A 19,637-nucleotide genomic window follows, 5' to 3' on the forward strand; every position below is an offset into this window, starting at 1 on the left:
ACACACTCAAGTTTGTAAAAACTAATATCTAAAAGCTTCACTCTGACCAAGTCTTCTCCTCCGTCTTTGACACCATCCGCTAGGTGGCACTGTGTCTGTTTGGTAAAAGTTCTCATGGATACCCCAAAGGTATAGAGCTGTATTAACACCAAATTCTCCCACTTCCCACAGTGTCGAGAAAAGATGATATGGTTTTCTCCTCTGACCAAAGAAACTCTCCATATTTGGTGAATGAAAGTGCGTTTTGTTACCAGCACGCTCCCTTTGTTCTAAATACCCGCTTGCCTTTGTTATAGTAACCTCACTGTGGGTTACTTAAGAATCTACAGACAAGAAAAACTTCCTTGTCTATTCACACCGGGATTAAATGCAGGAGGAAGGTCGTGTGGAATATATATGTGTGTGCTTTTTTTAAACATTTATTGTTCTTTTTGTAAGTTGGTAAGAAAAAACAAATGCACTGGATAATTAAAATCCACGAGAAGTACCGTGTCCAAGAGATGTAAAATATCCCGAACCAAATACATTTATAAGCAAATATGTGAGCTGCACGCGTGAACACACATTCAGAATTACATAACACATAACACGAAATAAATTTGAGAAAAGCCTTAAAAACACTGTGTGAAATATACTCAGATATGCTCTAATTCTTACAAATGTATTATTCGGACATTAGATGAGGGTGATAACCGCTCATACTCTGTTTGTTATGCTGTGACTATTGTCTCAAAACAGGAATATGGGCTGTTCTGGCAGTTTTATGTCTTATCTTTGGATATGGCGCTACTTAACCTTACACAGATAGTCTAGGCTGTTGCAGGCCTCTAATTAACCTTTAAAAACAAATCAGGCTTATCTGTTCTTACAAAAATGTTGCATTTTAAAGACTATAATACTAAGAGAACAGTATTGATTATCGGAACCGCGGCCCAATACCGTCCATATAATTTAGTTCAGATAGTCTTTTAAGGGGGATTTTTTTTAACATGTGGAATGAGGACAGTGTGATTGGCCGTCGAGGTGTGGATCGACACTTTATAATATTAGTCTGACTGACTTTTTATCCTTGCATCGAATTTTTGTCTGTATTTCCGACTAGGCGTCATAAATCAATCTACGGAGCTCAATACTGGGAAGTTTCATTATTCCTGATAGATTTCAGATTGAGATTTTGAATGTTTACGCAGCTGATTACACGTGAGAGCAAATCCAACCTTCGGATTATTAGCTCCGCATTAAGGATGCATACCAGTTCTTCTCAAATCATCGTCGTCATTACTATTATTTTAATGTAGGGCTAGAAAATCTGTGAACTCCTGCTTACTCGTCTAACCCCTTAGTTGGTGTAACTAGATCCTTTTACAGTCAGGCTTTCTGTCATTGCACTCTAGCGTAAACTGTTAAAAGCACACTGGATACTGCGTGGATCACTCTGTTTAATTCATAAAAAAATGTATTTGACCGTGAGTGGAGAGGTCTAAAGGAGCAAACAGAACAGCATTGGGTAGAATTTAACTTCACGCAGTCTCATTCAGATCATTTTCCCATTCCTTATCAGAATATAATTTTATGGTATACGCCAGTGTGGCAGAAAGTCTCTGTTATTTTTATTAATGTTGTGTTTTCAGCCGCAATATCCCATCTAGTGCAAATCCCCACTTGTGCTTTCTTTTGGGGCAAAACATTACTTTTAAAGTCGAATTTACGCACACGCACGAGTTTACAATCGCTTTTACTCTGCGGACCACCTTAACAGCGTTTGTCCCGCCCTCAAGCTTTCTGTGGTCTCTGTGATAGGCTGAAATCTCGTGGATGGCAGTGGCTGTAGAAATGCAAAACTTGTTGCTGGATCCTCTGGACGCGTTGATCTCACACAGCGCCAAGCGGTAGAGCGGACAGCGAGTGTATCTGTGAATCGCTCCCAAGTGCACTCAGACCACACCAGACAAGACTCGGTAAACGGAGGGGACGCACGCATCAGGATCGAGACGCACGGAAAGGACTTTGGGATCGGCGCCTCGCTGCAAAGCGCATGACCGGCAGTGGGTGAAGGATGCTGTCAAGCCACTCCGTAGTTGTGGAGTGCGGGTAGCGCGCGCCGTGCTGCTCCTCCGGCTTTAGGTCGCATAAACAGACGCCCCGGTTCACCCGCGGCTGGGCTGGAGAGTCGTGTTTGTGGACTTTCCATCACACTGGACTTTTGGCTACATGCCTGCTTGGCCGTTTTTGATGTTTTGAAGGACGTCAGTTTATTTAAAGAAAGATTTTCTTCACTCAAAGCCTGGACTTTTTTTTTTCTCCCCCACCTTTATTTCCAGCATGGGACCTTATTCAGAAAGTCATTCTGGGACATTTGACATCAGACTGGAATAATGAATTAGCTGAGAGAAGCAGTTATTGCCCGTTTGATTGCTTCGAGTCCTCTGCGCTCACCCTTTAGTTTGTAAGCGAGCTGTATTTGTGCCATGTTCGCCCCGAAGAAATGCGCGCAGAAAAACTTCGGAATGTCATAGGTCGCTCGTGTAGCAAGTTTACTAGACGGATTTTCTATTCGTTTGTTTAATCAAAAAGACTAGTGTGCTGCACGCATTCACACGGGAACAGGGACACAGTTTACGTGCGTATTTGGACACAGTCTGTCCCTTCTCTGCGTCCTTGGAGAAGTTGGATAAATATTCACAGCAATGAGAACCTATTTGGTGAGTTTTGACATTTAAATGAGATAAATTGTCATAATCAGTAGATTCAAAAAATATCTGAACAGTTCTTCTGTATCTTTTTTTCTTTTACTTTTTTTTTTTCCTTTTGGGGACAGACGGAAAAATAGACAGTGTGCCGATGTCTGGCAAACTGGCCGTCATGTGGGATTGATTGCAGGGGAGTATGTTTGGGCTGGAGCAGTTTGGTTCTCAAATTAATAGCAGAAACCCTGGCCAGTCAGAGAGAAACATAAACCAACAGAGACTGAACATGGGCTCCCATTATAAAGGCCCCGGTTTTCATGCTGGAGGCCCGCCGGGAGCCGTGGAACCCGGCATGGGCCCTCTGAGCGAGCCGCAAATGCTCGGGCTCAATATGAACATGAATGGTGAGCAGTACGGTAGCTTTCACCCGCGGGGACACTCAGACATGCATGCAGGCAGTGGACTTCAGCAGCAGCAGGGGCAAGGACCAATGCATGGATTTTTTAACAACCAGCAACCTCATCAAGGACATCCTCACGGCCATCAACCCCACCCCCACCAACATCACCCCCATTTCGGTGGGAATTTTGGAGGGCCAGAGCCAGGGTCATCATGCCTGCATGGCGGCAGGCTGATGGGCTACAACAACAATAACGGCATGGGACCACAGCAGGGCTTTGGAGAAGGATTTGATCCTCTTGCTGAGGGACAGACGGGGGATGGCTTTCCCCAGCAGCAGCAACAGCAACCGCAGCAGCGGCCTGGTAACATGCCTGACTTTCAGCATCATGGCCCTCCAAGTGGGAACCACGCTGTCCCTGCTCCCTGTCTCCCCCTGGACCAGTCACCTAATAGAGCAGCATCCTTTCATGGTCTTCCTTCTTCCTCATCCTCTTCATCTGAGTCTCATGGTTTGGAACCTCGGCGGCTGCCAAACCAAGGGGCCGTAGAGGGATTAGAATATAACTTTCCAAGTGAACCTCCATCTGGACATTTTGATGTACCTGTATTTTCTCCTTCAGAATCAGAATCTCAGTTACCACATTTTGGGCCAGGAAGACCAGTTCCCAGTGGGAATTTCCCAGGGAACGCTGGCATGCCACGGACACCAGGTATGCAGGGCATCTCTAAGGGACACCAGCCACCACCCCAGCCCCAGCAGCCTCAGCACGGAGTGTTTTTTGAACGTTTTGGAAATGGCCGGAAAGTGCCCGTGGGAATGGAGCCTGGGGTCAATCCAAGACATCCTCTCATGCAGCAACAACAACAGGCTGGCTTGATAGCCAGACAGAACTCATGCCCCCCTGGCCTCCCTCGACCCCCTCAGGCTGAGCCCGGCACTACTAACCCTAACATTCTGGATGGAGGGGTCATGATGCCTGGCCAACACAACCAGTTTGAATATCCCATTCACAGACTGGAAAACAGGGGCCTGCACCCCTACGGGGACCCCATGTTTAATATGCAACAGCCAGCTCCTCCTCCCTCCCAACAGCCTGCAAATCAGAGGCTCCAACACTTTGACTCTCCTTATATGAACATGGCGAAAAGGCCTAGATTTGACTTTCCTAATGCACATGGCGGCGAGGGCTGGTGTGGCGGTATGGACAACCACCTCTCTCCATCTGCCTACCCTGGCCTTCCTGGAGAGTTCACCCCACCCGTGAATGAAGGTTTTGGACCAGGTCCGCTGCAGCATCCAGGGCCCGAGCAGCAGTCTCTGCAGCAGCGCCAGAATGCAGCTATGATGATAAAGCAGATGGCCTCTCGCAACCAACAGCAAAGAATGAGGCAGCCGAGTCTACAGCAGTTGGGTCACCATGGCGATGTACCTCCAGGCCCAATGGTTCACGGAGGCCCAGTCGGGAGCATGCCTCATCCTGGCTTTGACAGGGAGAATAGTGGCAGGATGCCCAACATTGATGGGCAAAATCCTCATGTAACTCAGGAGAACTCCTGGTTTCAGGGGTCCCACCCACCAGGAGAAATGATGTCACGGCGTATGGGTGGAGCGGGTAATGAGTCAGGGCCTCATGACATGGGGCTCCAGCAGAACGGCGCTGGGATAATGTTTAGGCCGGGCATCGGCATGCAGGAGCCCATGAGAATACCAGGAGATGGACATGTGCAGAACCTTCATTCCCCAGGCATGCACTCACAGTTCAGTGGCAACATGGGCAACCTCACACAAATGCAGTCTCCGGGAGCAGGAGCAGGACATCCAAATGCACCAGCAGAGAGACGGCCAGCTGACTTCCCTGCACCTTCAATGGGTGCACAGCCAGCTTTTCCCTATGGGGGGGCTAACCGTCAGGGGCCGGCTCACAGTGCTCCCCAGGGGGTGAGCACCTCACCTGGCAACTACCCTCCTCAGTCTGAGTTCCCCTCGGGCCAGCGGTCGTCTGTTAGTAAGCTTGGAAATCTGTCCCTCGGGAACTTCAGCAAAACCAGCTCTAAAGACAGTGTTTTCGGCCAGAGCTGCCTAGCGGCCCTTTCCACAGCCTGCCAGAACATGATCGCTAGCCTAGGGGCCCCCAATCTTAACGTAACATTCAACAAGAAGAACCAAAACGAGGGCAAGCGAAAACTGAGTCAGACTGAGCAGGACATTAATAGCAGCACATCTAATGGGACTGGCAGTGCTGGTCCTGAATATTTTCAGAGCAGCACTTCCCAGAACAGCCAGATGCCTGGCACTGGGAATAGCAACTCTAAGCCTGCAAGTCAAAGCCAGACGGTGCAGGGGGAAGCCAGTGCCCTCTCCCCAAATTACAACATGGACGCTACCCCGTGCAGTGAGGGGAAGGCAACAACAGGGAGTGGGAGAGGGAGAGGGAGGAGAAAAAGAGACAGTGGACATGTGAGCCCTGGAATTTTTTTTTCCTCCGATAATAGTAACCCTGTTGTAAGTCCAGGCCAGCAGACCCCCTCGGCTGGCGTTGGGGAGAGGGGTGGGGGCACGCCCCATGAGAAACAACTCCAATCGCCCTCTTGGGGGAAAGGAGGTGACCTAATGTTGGGGGACCAGGCTGACCTTATGTCTTCTTTAGACAGTGGCATTCAAAGTGTTGCCAAGTCTGACAGCAGCTCACCAAGAGTAGACTTTTCTGAAGATGTCAGCACCCACTATGGCAATGAGGATGAGGTGTCCTCCAGCTCAGATGCAGGAGGGGCCTCAGCCAGCAAACCTAATCGCAGCCCTATAATCAACGGCTCACCCAAAATGCAGAGGAGTGACCACGGGTTGATAAATGGACAAAAGCCCCTTGGCATGGGCATTAACAATCATACTACCTCGACGCCAGACACCTATGGACTGAATGCTGGTGTGGGCACAGGGGCCAGTGGGGTCAGCCACCCGGGCACTCCTGGGGTGGAACAGGTACGCACCCCATCCAGCACCTCTGGCCAGGAAGAAATCCATCCTCTGGAGATTCTGCAGGCCCAAATCCAGCTACAGCGGCAGCAATTCAGTATCTCTGAAGACCAGCCCTTGGCCATGAAGACAGGCAAAAAGAATGGCGACTGTCCCTCACAGAACGGAGACAATGAGCTGGCGAGCTGCAGCCCGGATGCTGGGAAGGGCTCAATGGGCACTATTGACCTTGACACCCTCATGGCAGAGCAGCACGCCACCTGGTACGTGCCCAGTGACAAGGTTATGATGGACGGGTCAGAGGATGACAAGGCCACGGGACCCTGGGAAAAAAATAAGAGCCAGAACAGCAGTAAAGAAGGTAAATGAAACAGTCTTTTTCTTTAAGTATTAATTAATCTCTCTCACCCTCGTCACAGTCTCTCTCATACGCCACTCACATTACATCAGCAGATCATGCTCATACAAATGAACAGATTTTCTTTCTTAAATGTCATTTATTTATTTTCAAAATCTGAAATGCAGCGATAACAGCACCAGTATAAATATGTAAAATAATCAGGTGACACTTACAAGAGAAAACATTTTGTCCACATTACGCAGGCAGAAAGCAGCGTCTCCGTTTAACTGGGGCCTTTGGGTTTTAGAGGTTTAATGTTTATAGGAGGATACTACATTTAATAGTAGAGCCATTCATAGTCTTGAAAAGAGAGAAAGACAAAGAAAAAATATTTTCTTTTTTGAATTGGGTCTGTAGTACGAAATGTAAAAAAGCAACACACACACACACACGAGTATATATCTATATATAAACCGAAATAACAATAAGAAAAATAAACTTGCATCCATGCAAAGTATTTTATAGGGTTCTTCAGTCCAGAGGCACTTCAAAAGAACAGCTCAAGAAAAGTAAACATTTCCTGTGGCTCTTTATCTCGGTTTTCAGGGTGAACAACTACATTGTAAGATTAATAGCTTTCTGAGGATATGCGTTTTCGCAGCGGGGTTTCCCCCTCGCCTTGTTACGTGTTTGTTTTTGTTATTACCATGAGATAATACTGAGCTGCTGAAAGAGGATTTTTTTTTAACATTTGTTGGACAGGAGATTAGACAGCATGGTGATATTAATGCCATTCATTTTCAGTTTTGTTTTACGTGGGAAATGGAAATGGCGAAAAAGATGAAAGAGTTAAATGTTTTTTTTAATTGTTAAATGTTTGTTTCGTCTTGCTCCCTGTCCCTTTTGAATAATGTAAAATAATTGTCTCACACACTCAAAGTATAAATATTTTTACTATTTACAGCACATTATTTTGGTTGTTTTGTTTTTGAATGAAATTGGAAAAAGAAACTGACTCTAAGGCACAGAATTAGTTTTTTAAACTGCAGTCTGCAGACGTGGTTTATGGATACAGTGCGATTTTATCTTCTTTATCATTATTATTATTATTATTATTATTATTATTATTATTATTTTATTATTATTATTTTTTGTATTTTTTAGTGGCTCTAAATAAAAAAAAAAATGCAGACAAACCAATATACCATTTAGCTGTTAGAGCCATGATAATAATAATAATGAAATTAATAATATTAATAAATTAAATTTATTTTAAAAATCTAAATTTATGATGCTTCAATATGATTTGTCATTACGTGCTTTAGTCATAATCACATCGTTTTTGCAGTGTAACTGCATCATTAAGACAAGCTTTGTGTATTATAATATGCTACTTTAATTATTGGTGTTATATTTATTGCTTCTTTTTACTTGTCTCTTCATTCTCATTTTATTTCCCTTTTCCTTTTCGCGTGGGTTCTTTAGTCGCTCATTTCAAACCACAGCGTTGTACGGAGGCGTCTGTCGGTGTTAGCAGACGGACAAGCTTTTAAATGGTTGAACAGTGGCGGGTTTGCGCTGAAAGGCCCCTGCGTCTTTTGATATATAATAATAATATGGATAGGTTATATAATTGCGCGAGTGGCTTCGCGCGTCTCGAACGCCTCTTTGTTCTGATCGGCGCGAGCGCAGAGAGAGGGGCGGGGACGCGCATCGCGCGGACTCTGGAGTCCAGGCACACTTGTTTATGAGACTGAGCACAGGACGTCTCGCTGTAGCAGTGGTGGCATTACATCTAAAAAGCACTCTGACTCACCATTTAGGTTATTTTGTGTTCACCCGGTCATAAAGTAACTGTAACAAGCGGTGTGCTGCATATTAATGTGATCCACAATCAGCCAAACTGGTGCATTTCTGCTCACCTATCCCTGTGCTTCCTCATAATTAAAGAGGCTTCTGTTGTCAGAGATGTATAAATGGTAACTCATTTTGATTATAATTACTGAGCAAATCTAACAATGATGAGCAGTCAGCCACACTCATCCTGCTGCATTTACTATTTTAATTCCTCTGGGGCTGATGGCACAGTTAAAAAAAATTTCAATAGGCAAAAATCAGTAATTTAAGGCAGAATAGTCCTCCTCTCCTTCCTCTCCTCCTCTTCTCTCCTTTCCTCTTTCAGCCCTCCCTGCATGGACACAAGGCATGCAGCTCTGGAGCGATCGATAGCTAGTTAGCACAAATCACGGCTCCTGACAGTTTCTCATTTGAGTGCTTCAGACAGCAAAGATGAAAAAAGGGTGGAGGTGTATTTGAGAGGGGGGAGGGGGATTTTAAGATTGAATCTGATGCTTAGGCTACACAGAAGGGAGCAAAATAACATAATAATTTAAGATAAATCATAGCCCACAGTGTAGTTCCATAACATCCCACAGGCTTTTCACACTGCAAAAAATATCCATCTCCACCACTGAGTCGAGTTATAAGTCCTCAGTCTTGTAAACAAAAATCTGCCACTGGCAAGATAATGCCAGTGACACTAATGTAAAATAAATCAAGGCGATTCTTTAGTCCATTAGGCTTAACGAAATTTAACTGGGTCATAGAAAAATGACCATTTTAATTACAAAGAACTTAATTTGTGTAATTCCAGTAAAAATGATTCTTCCTCACGTATCTGGACATTTTAACGAATGTTCAAAGATGACATGACTTGTTAAGATATTTCTGTGCTGTGGAACTATAACTGTCATGTGAGTCGTACATGCTGGCTAAAAAGAAGTGCAGCCATGTTACATTTTTTTCCTTGCAGGTCAAATAGTTCTCTGACCCCTTCCAAAAAAACACACTTCTTTCCTCACCACAGCATGTACACACAGCACATGTCTTAGTATTTGTTTAGAATTATGCATAGATTCTTTTTATTCTTGTGTCAGATCAATAACTTCAGTAATGATGAACAGTAATAGATAAAAGCCTTGTTTTAAAGGTGAAAAAAAAATGCTTTGAAATTTAGTTCAGTTGTCTGGCATTCATCTTTTCAGAGAATGTATCTCTATATGAAAAATTGCTTATTTCTACAGAAACTTGAGGCTTTGTGCTCAAAGTGTTTTTACTCAGTTGTGTCAAGAAATTTACCTTGAGAAGTGGACCAGGTCAATCAGCAGGCTGTGTGTACTTTGGATATCTGTATCTGATGAGGTGAGAATGACCAGCGTTGGGGGTCAAGGATCACTTTAGTTCCTTTGAAGTTGAAGCTTTTCAATCTCTGATCACCATTTCACTCAGCTATATATCTTGCTATGCTTTAAATAAGCCCCAGTGCTGATATTTACAAGCAGTGTGTAACTTACTGGATGCTTGAGTATGCAGATAAAAGTTAAACTGTGCTTATAGGAACTGTATTCTGAGTGCTGATATCTGTGCATCCCGGCTCACATCTCTGTGGTCTCTTTGTGCCTGTTAAAGTGATGCGTGTGGCAGTAATGTCCCCCACTGGACCCCATACTTGGCCTCCTATCTAAGTGACGTTGTGCAGCGCAAGTCTTTCGCCCAGGCACAGCAATACCAGTTGCTATACGCCCCATGTCCTGCAGAGTCTGGTGTGCTGCTCGGCTTCTCCGAACTCTCAAGGAGGTTTAGCAAGGAGGAAGAAGTTTTTAGGTGTACACGATCAACTTTCCCATGTCAGTTAATGTTATTTCTCCTTTTTCTAAAAGCATTTTTTTTACGCTCTTCCTCTTCCCTTCTCTTCTGTATATCTTTGCCAGAAGCTGACCGCTCATTTGGAAAGTCGTGCATAGTCAAGATAACAGGCGAGCAGCAGGCGTAGGAAGTGATTCAGTTATTTTTATTTTTACTTTTCACTGGTTTTTTTTTTTTTTGCCCCGTACACAGTTTTTTTTTCACACTTCACAGTTGACCTCATAGAATAGTTTTCACTCTTCACGCTCAGTAATCAGTCCTTAAACAGCTTTAATAATGATCAAATCTGTCACTCTGACTTTGACAGCTTTGAAAAGAAGGAGCTTTCGTCTTATTACACCTACGAGAAAGTACTTAAAGCACAAAAAAGGAGGCTGTATTGATAGCATGGAGAACAATCCTGTGAGACTACCTGGCTTTGACATTTCGGTACGACAACAGCTCCTCAAATCACACCAGTAATTTGTGCTTCCTTTTTCTAAAATAGAAGAAAGTGATTGGCACGTGCTTGAAATGTGGAGGGGGGAGGGGAAAAAAAACACAGCTTGGGGCAGTCTGTGTTCTTTACCTGTCATTACAGGGTGTTTTATATCGACTTTTTTTTTTCCCCAACAACACACATCCACCAGGCCTCGCCCGCACACTTCTGCACTTCATCATTATGTTAATCATAGCAATTAGCATTGTTAATATTGTTTTCCGAAAGTCATAATTCATCTTCCAGTGACTACTTCAAGCTGACTTGGTTATTGACAGGTTCATCCAAGCTGCAAAGGACAGTTAGTTTTTAGCAGCACAGATGTATTAATGCAAGAAAAGGGCAACACTTGAAAAAGTGTCTGTAGTGTGGATATAAAAAAACAAACAAACAATATGCATTAAAATATTTTAATGTCAATTTTTTTTTTTTTTTTTACTCCTTTAGCGTGTGTGTGTGTGTGTGTGTGTGTGTGCGCTGGCACTGCAACTTGCATATGCATTTGCCTGCTGTGGACATAAAGTTTGATTTATTTAGACTCAGTGTCATGCCCACGGCTTCAGCCTCAGATCTCAGGTGTCTCTCCCGTTGGAGCGCGTGCACAGTGATTCCTAACAAAACATTTAAGAGTATTTACTCTGAGTGTAAAGTATACAGTATCGAAATGCATCCGTCTTTATATTTAAAGCATCTAGATTTAAGACAGTTTCTGTTTGTTTGCGTGTGACATGTGCGTGGTTTTCATGTTCCTTGGGATCTTTGCAAGACAGTCAAAGGAAGCCTATTAAAGACACGTGCTGGTGACTGATGAAGAGAGAGTGAGAGAAAAAGACGAACCAAAGTGTCAAGACTGTTGCTGGAGTTTCAACTCTTCAAAATAGAACCTCCATCCGGTGTTTTGTTTTCCCTGGGGAAAGGTGTTAGAATAAAATGAAACTTGTCTCAGCATGTGGTAAATATTCTCCTTGGAAGCAGCAAGGAATGGAAAGCTGATTATACCTACGAGAGGCACAGAGGGAGGAGTTCCAAGCATTTGAATGTGGGTGCAAGTGGCAAGCCTCCAAAAATGTCCACGTGTCTTGTTTAGCGACACAGGGGTCCAAAGAAGACACACACATTTAAAAAAAACAAACCCCAAAAATCAGTTTGATACAAAGGTCCCGAAAGATGTCCTGGGTTCATGTATTCACTGTTAGTCAAGTGCAGCTTTTTAAAAAGTGTGTGTGTGTGTTTTTACTTTCTTTTCTTTTTTCCAGAGGTGTAGATGTTGTCATGCTGCCAGGAGCGGTTATGTTATGTGCCATACAGGTAGTCGTCAGGCAGTGTTTAATTTGTATTGTGGAACTGACAAATGAGTTATGACACTGGAGCTGTTTCTCTTGGGAGACAGAAGTAGAAACCGATGGCGGGCAAGAGAAACTAAGAGAGATAGAGAGAAGTTTTGTGTGTGTGTGTGTGTGTGTGTTTTATTTTTTTCCCCTTAAAAGAACATCTGTGGTTTCGCTCACGAGGTGAGTGAGGAGGTAATAGCTACCATTTGCATTTATGGAAGAGAAAATAATTCAATTTTTCCATCACTTTCATGCACTACAACCATTGTTCATTCTAGTCTGTGTGTAGGAGTTGTTTTTTTTCAGTGTAGCTGTGTATCTATAGCTCTTCAAATATGTCTGCCCATAAAACCGTCCCTACTTAACACCAATTAGAAAAATACAAAATAAACAGTATAATATTCTATATTTTACTCCTTACACTGTACATGTTGATTTGGGTTTTCTTTGTTTTGTTTTTGTGTGTGTGGCAGGTTGTGGTGAAAAATGAAATTAGGCACATTATTGTTTTAGCTCGAAACAAAAACCAAAGGCATGCGAAACATCTTCGAGTAGCCTTTGTTTTCATGTGTGCGCGAACCCTTCCAAAAAGACCGAAGCGCGCAGTACTGTGCTGTGAAACAAAATAGAGACAGTGAAGTAGATCAATATGTCACTGACTTGGATGACATGTTGGACAGGTCCCGGACATGGTTGTGAGTTATGAAGGAGGCACTAAATCACTTCCCGTGTTCTGATTTGTGTCTGGTTTCCTAAGCGCTTCTTGTGGCCAGAGGCAGAGGTGTGCGTGTGTGCGTGCGTTTGTGTGGGTATGAGTTTGAGGAGATGGCAATGGGTGTGTTGTTGGTGAGAAGGTAACAAATGCTGGGGGCAGAGCCTGCCTGGGCAAGTTTTTCTCTCTCTCTTTTTTTTCCCCCCACTTTATGTTTCAGGCCAGAGAACAGAGAGGAAATTCAAACCAAAATAACCCCTGTGCCCTTGCCTGAGAAATGTGCCCCTGCTCCCCGCAGATATCCTCTCTGCTCTGAGGGAAAGGTCACACTTCGGCAGTTGGGTGGAGATGAGGGGGAGTTTGCAGGCGGCCCCCCGAGTGCATGGATACCTGGGACAGTACCTTTGTTAGCCCCACTGATCTTTATTAAGGCTTGCCTCAACGTATTTCTTTGTTTTTAGGGATATTATTTGGCTTAACCGCTTCAGATCATTTTTGGCATGTTCTGAGGTTTCACTGAAACCATATAATGAAGATTGCAAAGTGTTCTGCTCATCTTTGGTTATGTCTGACTCCTGAAGAGATGCAAAACTTTTACTCTTGCCCGTCTTTTCCTGTGGCTTTTTCTCTGTGGATTGTAACGGGTGTTTTGTGCTGACAAAGACAGACTCCTCACACAACACCATAGTGTTAGTTGTTATGCTAAAGGAATCTGACCTGATGTCAAACACTGTCATAGGAGCGGAGGCCTTTGGGTGTTTTTTTTTTCTTCTTTTTTTTTTCTTTTCGCAGCGAGTGGAGCATTCTGATTGGTCTGGAGGATGGAGTCACGGCCTCAGGAGCGTGAGGTTAAAGGTGAAGTGTCGTCATGGAAGTCTAGAGCTCGGGATTAAAAAAAAAAAAAAAAAAGCAAAAAAAAAAGGGGGGGGGGTGCACATGCGTGCCGCATGAGATCCCGAGTCCTGGGAAATGTGTGTGATGGAGGCTTTTTGTAGATTCAAATATGTGGCATGCATTGATTTTTATTTATTTTTCTTTCCTTCTATCAGTTCATTTAAAAAAAAAAAATGCAATACGCGCGTCAGCGTCAGTCGTCAGTCGTCATTATTTTTAAGAGTAAGTGAAAAAAATTAATTGCCGCTGTAATACTTATTATTTAATGGGTGGAGGATACAGACTCGGAGCAGCCATTGTTTATCTTCCTGCGTTGCTTCGGGTGTGTTGAGTGTGTGCGGCATGACATGTAAACCCGTGTCAGGCCGTCAGCTCCCAGACACATTGGTGTCATCCAGACAACCAGAGCTGTGCGCTGTGCTCCCTGCCTTCATGGCATTCGAGCTCTACTCATCTCTGTAAATTGTTTCTGGCTGTGTCTGTGAGACAGCTCCACAACCCTGCTGCTGCTGTGCCTGTGTGTGTGTGTGTGTGTGCGTGTGGGAGCATCATCACCAGGTACCAAATAGACATGTACTGCACTTGGGGTAAGAGATATGGTGATATAAGAGCATCACGTTAAATTCAGTGCCTACTTAACACATCACTTTGGTAATCTTTTGTGGCTGTAATGTGGTTAAGGATATTTAGGTGTATTTGTGGCTCGGCGCAGCTGCTTGTGCCCTTTCCGTTTTATTAGGTATTTTCCCCGCGTGCTTGTTGAAGCTAAGCACTTGTTCTCTTCAGATGAATTGGCTATTATTGAGATATTACCGTGGATATGAATTCTACCTTCGTCAGTGAACAACCCTAACAAGATAGATCTTATTGGAGGGGGGGTTAGAAGAAAAAAAAAAGATTTTCCTGCTTGTAAAATGTCATGGTGATTTGGGATTTAGTCTGGTGTGATTTAGAATTTCACACCGTCGTTTCCACCTTTTGAACAAATCCGTCCGCATGGATAATGCTTGCGATTTAAATGTAGTGTCAGGATTTTTTTTTACCCCCCTCAACCCATAAAATCACAGTCTCTCTCATAATACTCATACTGACTAATATATTTGATCATGTGGTGGTCAAGTGTTTGTGTGTTGGATTTTGCATATGTTTTTAATGCTAAATGGCAATCACCCCACTTTTTTTCTCCTGTGTTTAGTAGTATTTTTAAAGCATTTCTTATGCTTGTATATGTGTAAAATAAACTGTGAGAATATGGAAATGATGCATTTATGTTTGTGGGAAATATTCATTTTGTTGTATTAGACTATGCATACATTTTTTGTTAGTGTATTTTCCACCTTTGTCCTTGTGTTGAAGCTGAGTAATGTGTGTAGCCGGGTTCGTGTGTGTGTCTTTCTGCGCGCACGTCCGTGTGTAGTCAGGCGTATGTGTGTGCACGTGGAGCAGCAGCTGAGGGCTTGTGTGAGTATGGCAGTGGCAGCAGCGGTTGGCGTGTTGTGTGTGTGTTTTTTTTTTTTTTTGGTTTTTTTTTGGGGTGTGTGTGTTGTCAGTTTGCTGTGTGTCAGCAGTGAGCCACGGGAACGCTTGGCTGCCTATTCAGGCCGGTGCGGACCCTGCTGTGCCCAGCTAGCATGAGCTGCTGGCGGGTGCTGGAGGGCACAGTGCTGGGAAGAGGGAGTGTGAGTGGTTACAGTGGAGAGGGGGGGGCGATACTGGCAGGGGGTTGGGGATCAGCCGTGCTGAGGTGTATGACTGGACCCTCTGGCAAATGTGAGATCTTGTCACAACCGCCACCAACACCGCTCTAAATCCTCATTTCTCCCTTACCCCCTGCACCCTCAACCTCCACTTACACCACGTCTGTAGTCCTTGGGAGGGAGATGGAGACAGAGAGACAGAGAGAAGAGCTCACAGAGACCGGCAGTCAGAGATGCAGATGAAATGGAGAACAACGGGGAGGCTTGGCTGCCTGACCTTTCACCAAATCCCCCCACTTTTCCATTCCAGTGGTCGCAGCCCAGACAGGCTGGGGGGCAAGCCTGCCTGAGCGCCTGCATGTCTTCCTGCCTTTCTTGGTTGTCCTAGCTGCATGGTCTTATCTAGTCTAGCTCGGCCTTCTCGCTGCCTGCATAAAATCGCTGCTGCCTAAGCCTTTTGTGAGGGCAAGGAGGAAGGGAGATGGAAATGGTAAGCAAAGCAAAAATAAAACATGGTTAAGAAGCAAAGGAGGATGAGCAAAAAGAGAACACAGGGTAAGGGATGAGAAAGGGGCTGGCGCGATGCTTCTCTTTTCTCCTAGGTGAGCGCTAGCCTGACTGGTGCGTTGTGATCTGCAGCCTCTGTGCCCAGACTGTCGTCTATCACAGCCTCTCCTTTCTCTGACGCATGTAACTCAGCTTGTCAGCGCTGTTTTCCACCTGTCTCTACACTCAGACATCTAGTTGTCCCTGCACCTCAAAGGTCTTCGTCTTCGTGCAGCACACCGATCCGTTTCAACCATCCGCACAGAGTATGTTTTGTGTGGGGAGGAGATGGGAGATTAATCGGACTGATTTAAGTGAAGGATCCTTAACATCTTTATACGCATTTTCTCTTTGCTCTGGGCTCGCTTGGAGGCAGAGCCCAAAACACAGGATGCAACACTTGTGTCATAACACCTAGCCCTAGCACTAACTCCTTGCTAGCGTTTCTCTTATTTTAGTTTTTTATGTGCCTGCTTCCAAACTTTTCCTTATTTCTGGCCTCTTTTCTCTCTGATTGCTACAGTCTGCATCTTGGCAGATATGTTTGATGAATTGTGATGTGCCACATTTAAAAAAAAAAAAAAAAAATCTTCTCCTGGCTAATTTTTCCACTGAACAGAACACAAGGCTTTTTGCAACCATTTATTATGACGCTTCACACATTGGTGACACAGGGTCGATGCTGGGGCATGATCATTATACCAGTAAATTGGGTCAAGCGGGGCTAAAGGACAGGTGTCTCGGTACTCTCTGGCCCACTGACCAGAAGTCATTAGGAGGGTTCCACATTTGCGCGCCTGGTTGCAGCCAAAATATATGCGCTTACATTTAACGTACGCCCGTGTTTTCACGTGTTTATATCAGGCGACAGGAGGCGGATGCGAGGAGAGGGGAGCTTTTGCTTGTATCCTCCTATTCGGGTCTTATTGATGGATGGTGGAATAATGTTGAATTAATTTCACAGTGCAGATTTAGAGTGGGATGTGAAGATGACACTTGTTTAATTAAAAGTGTGTACTTTAAATGGTTCGTCTGAATCAGAGAATGCCAACTGCTTGAAGTTGTTTTTTCCATTTTTCTGCTGTCTTAATTAACCGCTTCCTCTCTGTTGTTGTCTGTCTGCAGAATCTGAGCTCACCCAGAGTAAGGCTGGAGCTGGAGCCCCGGGGGCTGTAGGAGGTGGGAGCAGTGGAGGAAACCACCTGCAGTGCCTGTCTGTCCACTGCACAGACGAGCTCGGGGACAGTAAAGGCCGAGGGGGGCCCGTCTCGTCGTGGCGCTCTCTCCACTCTGATATCTCAAACCGATTTGGGACGTTTGTGGCGGCACTAACTTGAGGGGGGAAAAGAAGAGAAGAAGACGATGACCCAGCAGGACGAATTAAAGAAGATCAGAAAATATCAAGAAAGAGAGATTCAGAGACATTTAACCACGATAAGGATGCGACTATGTTAATTTGTGGATGGAACGACTGTGTGCCGCTCTTGCCTGTTCAGGGAGAGAAAGACATTTACACTCACAAATGGAACACAAATACAGCTACACACACGTGCACGCACACACACGCACACACACACGCTCACAGACACTCGAACACCATGTTTTGTTTTCTGATACATGCAGTCACACTTAAGAAAACTGCTGGACAATAACAGCACGGGGCTCTACTCGACGATGCCCACATCTGGAAAACCTCAAATCATTTATTTTTCTTTTCTTTTCTTGGTTGAAGAAAAATAAGAAATGTTAAAGGAGGAGAACGCAAAAACGAGAAGCATAAGAAGAGAGGTGAAGTTGTCATTGGCTTTGATTGTATACCAGTGTTTAGTCTTATGACTTATATTACTGCCTGTTCTTAAACTTAGCTAAGATTGCCTTTGTAATGTGTATGGCAACTTCGGCATATGTCAGTCAACCCCCCCCCCCAAATAATAAAATAAAATCCTGGCCTTTGACTCCTGTATTACAATTAAATATGGCCCAGTGGTTCAGAAACACCCCAAATACTAAAAAGGAGAACGACAGGAAGGCAGGATGAGGAGGGATTACGCTTGAATGTAACTCAGCAATTTTCCTTGTGAACACAAAGTTGTTCCTCTTTGTCAACGCGAAATTTAACCTTTATCGTTTGCTGCTCTAAATCATAAGGTTTGTTGTAGCTCTCTATTATTTGTGTTTCTGAGAATGTCTTTCCCTCATTCTATTCTATTCTATACTTTTTTCTGCTTTTCTCTTCTGTAGATCTTGTGAGCTCAACCACTTGTATACAACTCAGCCAATGAAAACTAAAAAAAGGCAAAAAAATGGAGGTCAAGGGATTGATAAATAAGGGAATTGAAAAAAAGATTATTGGTATTGCACATGTATAATAAGAGAAAATTTGCTGTGTGTTAGGCAATCTTGTAATCTTTAAATAAAGCTTCTGTTGAATTTGAATTTCTCAAACAATAGATGGAGGACTGTGACGGCAATTTAAAAACTGTTTTTTTTGTTTCCTTTTTTTAATAATATGTAAAGTGCAGTCGTCTGTTTTCCTGCATATTGTATATATCTGTATATGTTTTATTGAGTAACTGAATAACAATAAATATGACGTTAAAGGTGGCCTTGGTGTTTTCATTTTGTTTGTTTTTTCTAAGAGTAACCCCCCCCCCCCCACACACACACACTAAATACAAGAACAAGCTAAACACAGACTGTCTATTTAATGAATAATAAATACTGTGAAATACCGTGTGCGTATTCTGAAGATCAGGGAAATCTAGAGTATATTCCAAGCGACAGATGTGACAGGAAAGTTGTGGACTGATACATAACACCTGACAAGCGTGCTGGAACCGGTGTCATATTAAAGCCCGAAGCAGGCGCGTGAGAAATGCTGGAAAATGTGGCTTCCTGGTGGATTTAGAAGCCGAGACAATTCATTTCATGTATACTTGCTTACGACATGTGTTGCATTTTATTCCCTCAACTTCCCTGACATCTTTGCTCCCATCCTCTAATACATCTCTAATAAATCAGCAGTGATGACAATAAAAAAAAGAAAAACAATAAAATTAGTTCTTGATATAAATAATGTTAAAAGGCATGTAACTGAAACATAAAAGTAAATTAATAAATCAGTTATTCTCCAATTTTCTGTCTCACTACTTCCAGCAGCCTCAGCACGCGCACACGCACGCACACACACACACTCTTTTCCACTCCCCAGACCCTCTTTGGCTCACCTGCTCTTTATTGGCCATCTGCATGGATGCTTAATGCTAATCAATAACTCCCCTGTGTGCCAGCTCTGAGGTGGAGACGTCAATGCTACCTAACAGGACCAGCGATCAACCTTCATCACTGCGGTCTAGGATACGCACACACACAAAGTGGAGCTCCCTCCAGGACCCTGTCTGTGTCATTCAGGTGTGTTTGTGCTTGCTGCTGTACTTGGCGCCTGCTGTGTAGGATTGCACAGCCTGTTGTGAGTGTGAAGCACAGAGAGCTGCAGCGTTAGCAAACAGCAGAGACTGGTTATGTGAGGGACTGTCATATAAGTCGGGAGTGCCTGTTTAGGGCGGGAGAATAACTGTGAGTGTGAGATAGATGGGGAATAAATGCTGATCGTTCTGTTCACTATAAAACTTAAGGTGGAGATTGTCTGGTTTTAATACTCCAACACGTTTATTTGCCTTAGCGCGACGCGGAGTGCGCAATATAAGCATTTAATCTCTCCAAGCATGCAGTGCATTTGTTCATAATAAGGCAGTATTGTGTGTCACGTGTCTATTCTCACAGAACATTTTGTACAAAAGGACAACAGGTTCAAAGTCGTGGATGACACTGGTTAGACTAGTAAAATGCAATAGAGCTGACACGAGTGAGT

The 19,637-nt window shown here is 44.0% G+C and overlaps 1 protein-coding gene across 2 annotated transcripts; it reads left to right on the top strand.

Annotated features, from left to right (window-relative positions):
* The first annotated feature begins 1,846 nt into the window (after positions 1–1,846).
* mn1b (MN1 proto-oncogene, transcriptional regulator b) lies at positions 1,847–18,370 on the top strand. 2 transcript variants are annotated; one of them, XM_084946231.1, is made up of 3 exons: positions 1,847–2,702; positions 2,819–6,424; positions 16,892–18,370. In XM_084946231.1, exons 2-3 carry the CDS (start codon positions 2,887–2,889, stop codon positions 17,101–17,103), a joined length of 3,750 nt encoding a protein of 1,249 aa, XP_084802357.1. In that variant the 5' UTR covers positions 1,847–2,702; positions 2,819–2,886; the 3' UTR covers positions 17,104–18,370. The 2 variants fall into 2 exon arrangements, with proteins under 2 accessions (XP_084802357.1, XP_084802356.1); XM_084946230.1 differs by lacking the exon at positions 1,847–2,702 and having other exon boundaries at positions 2,709–6,424.
* The last annotated feature ends 1,267 nt before the right edge of the window (positions 18,371–19,637 follow it).

Source organism: Perissodus microlepis, chromosome 12 (genome assembly GCF_051167445.1).
Source record: "Perissodus microlepis isolate ML-2025 ecotype Zambia chromosome 12, ASM5116744v1, whole genome shotgun sequence".
NCBI lineage: Eukaryota > Metazoa > Chordata > Actinopteri > Cichliformes > Cichlidae > Perissodus > Perissodus microlepis.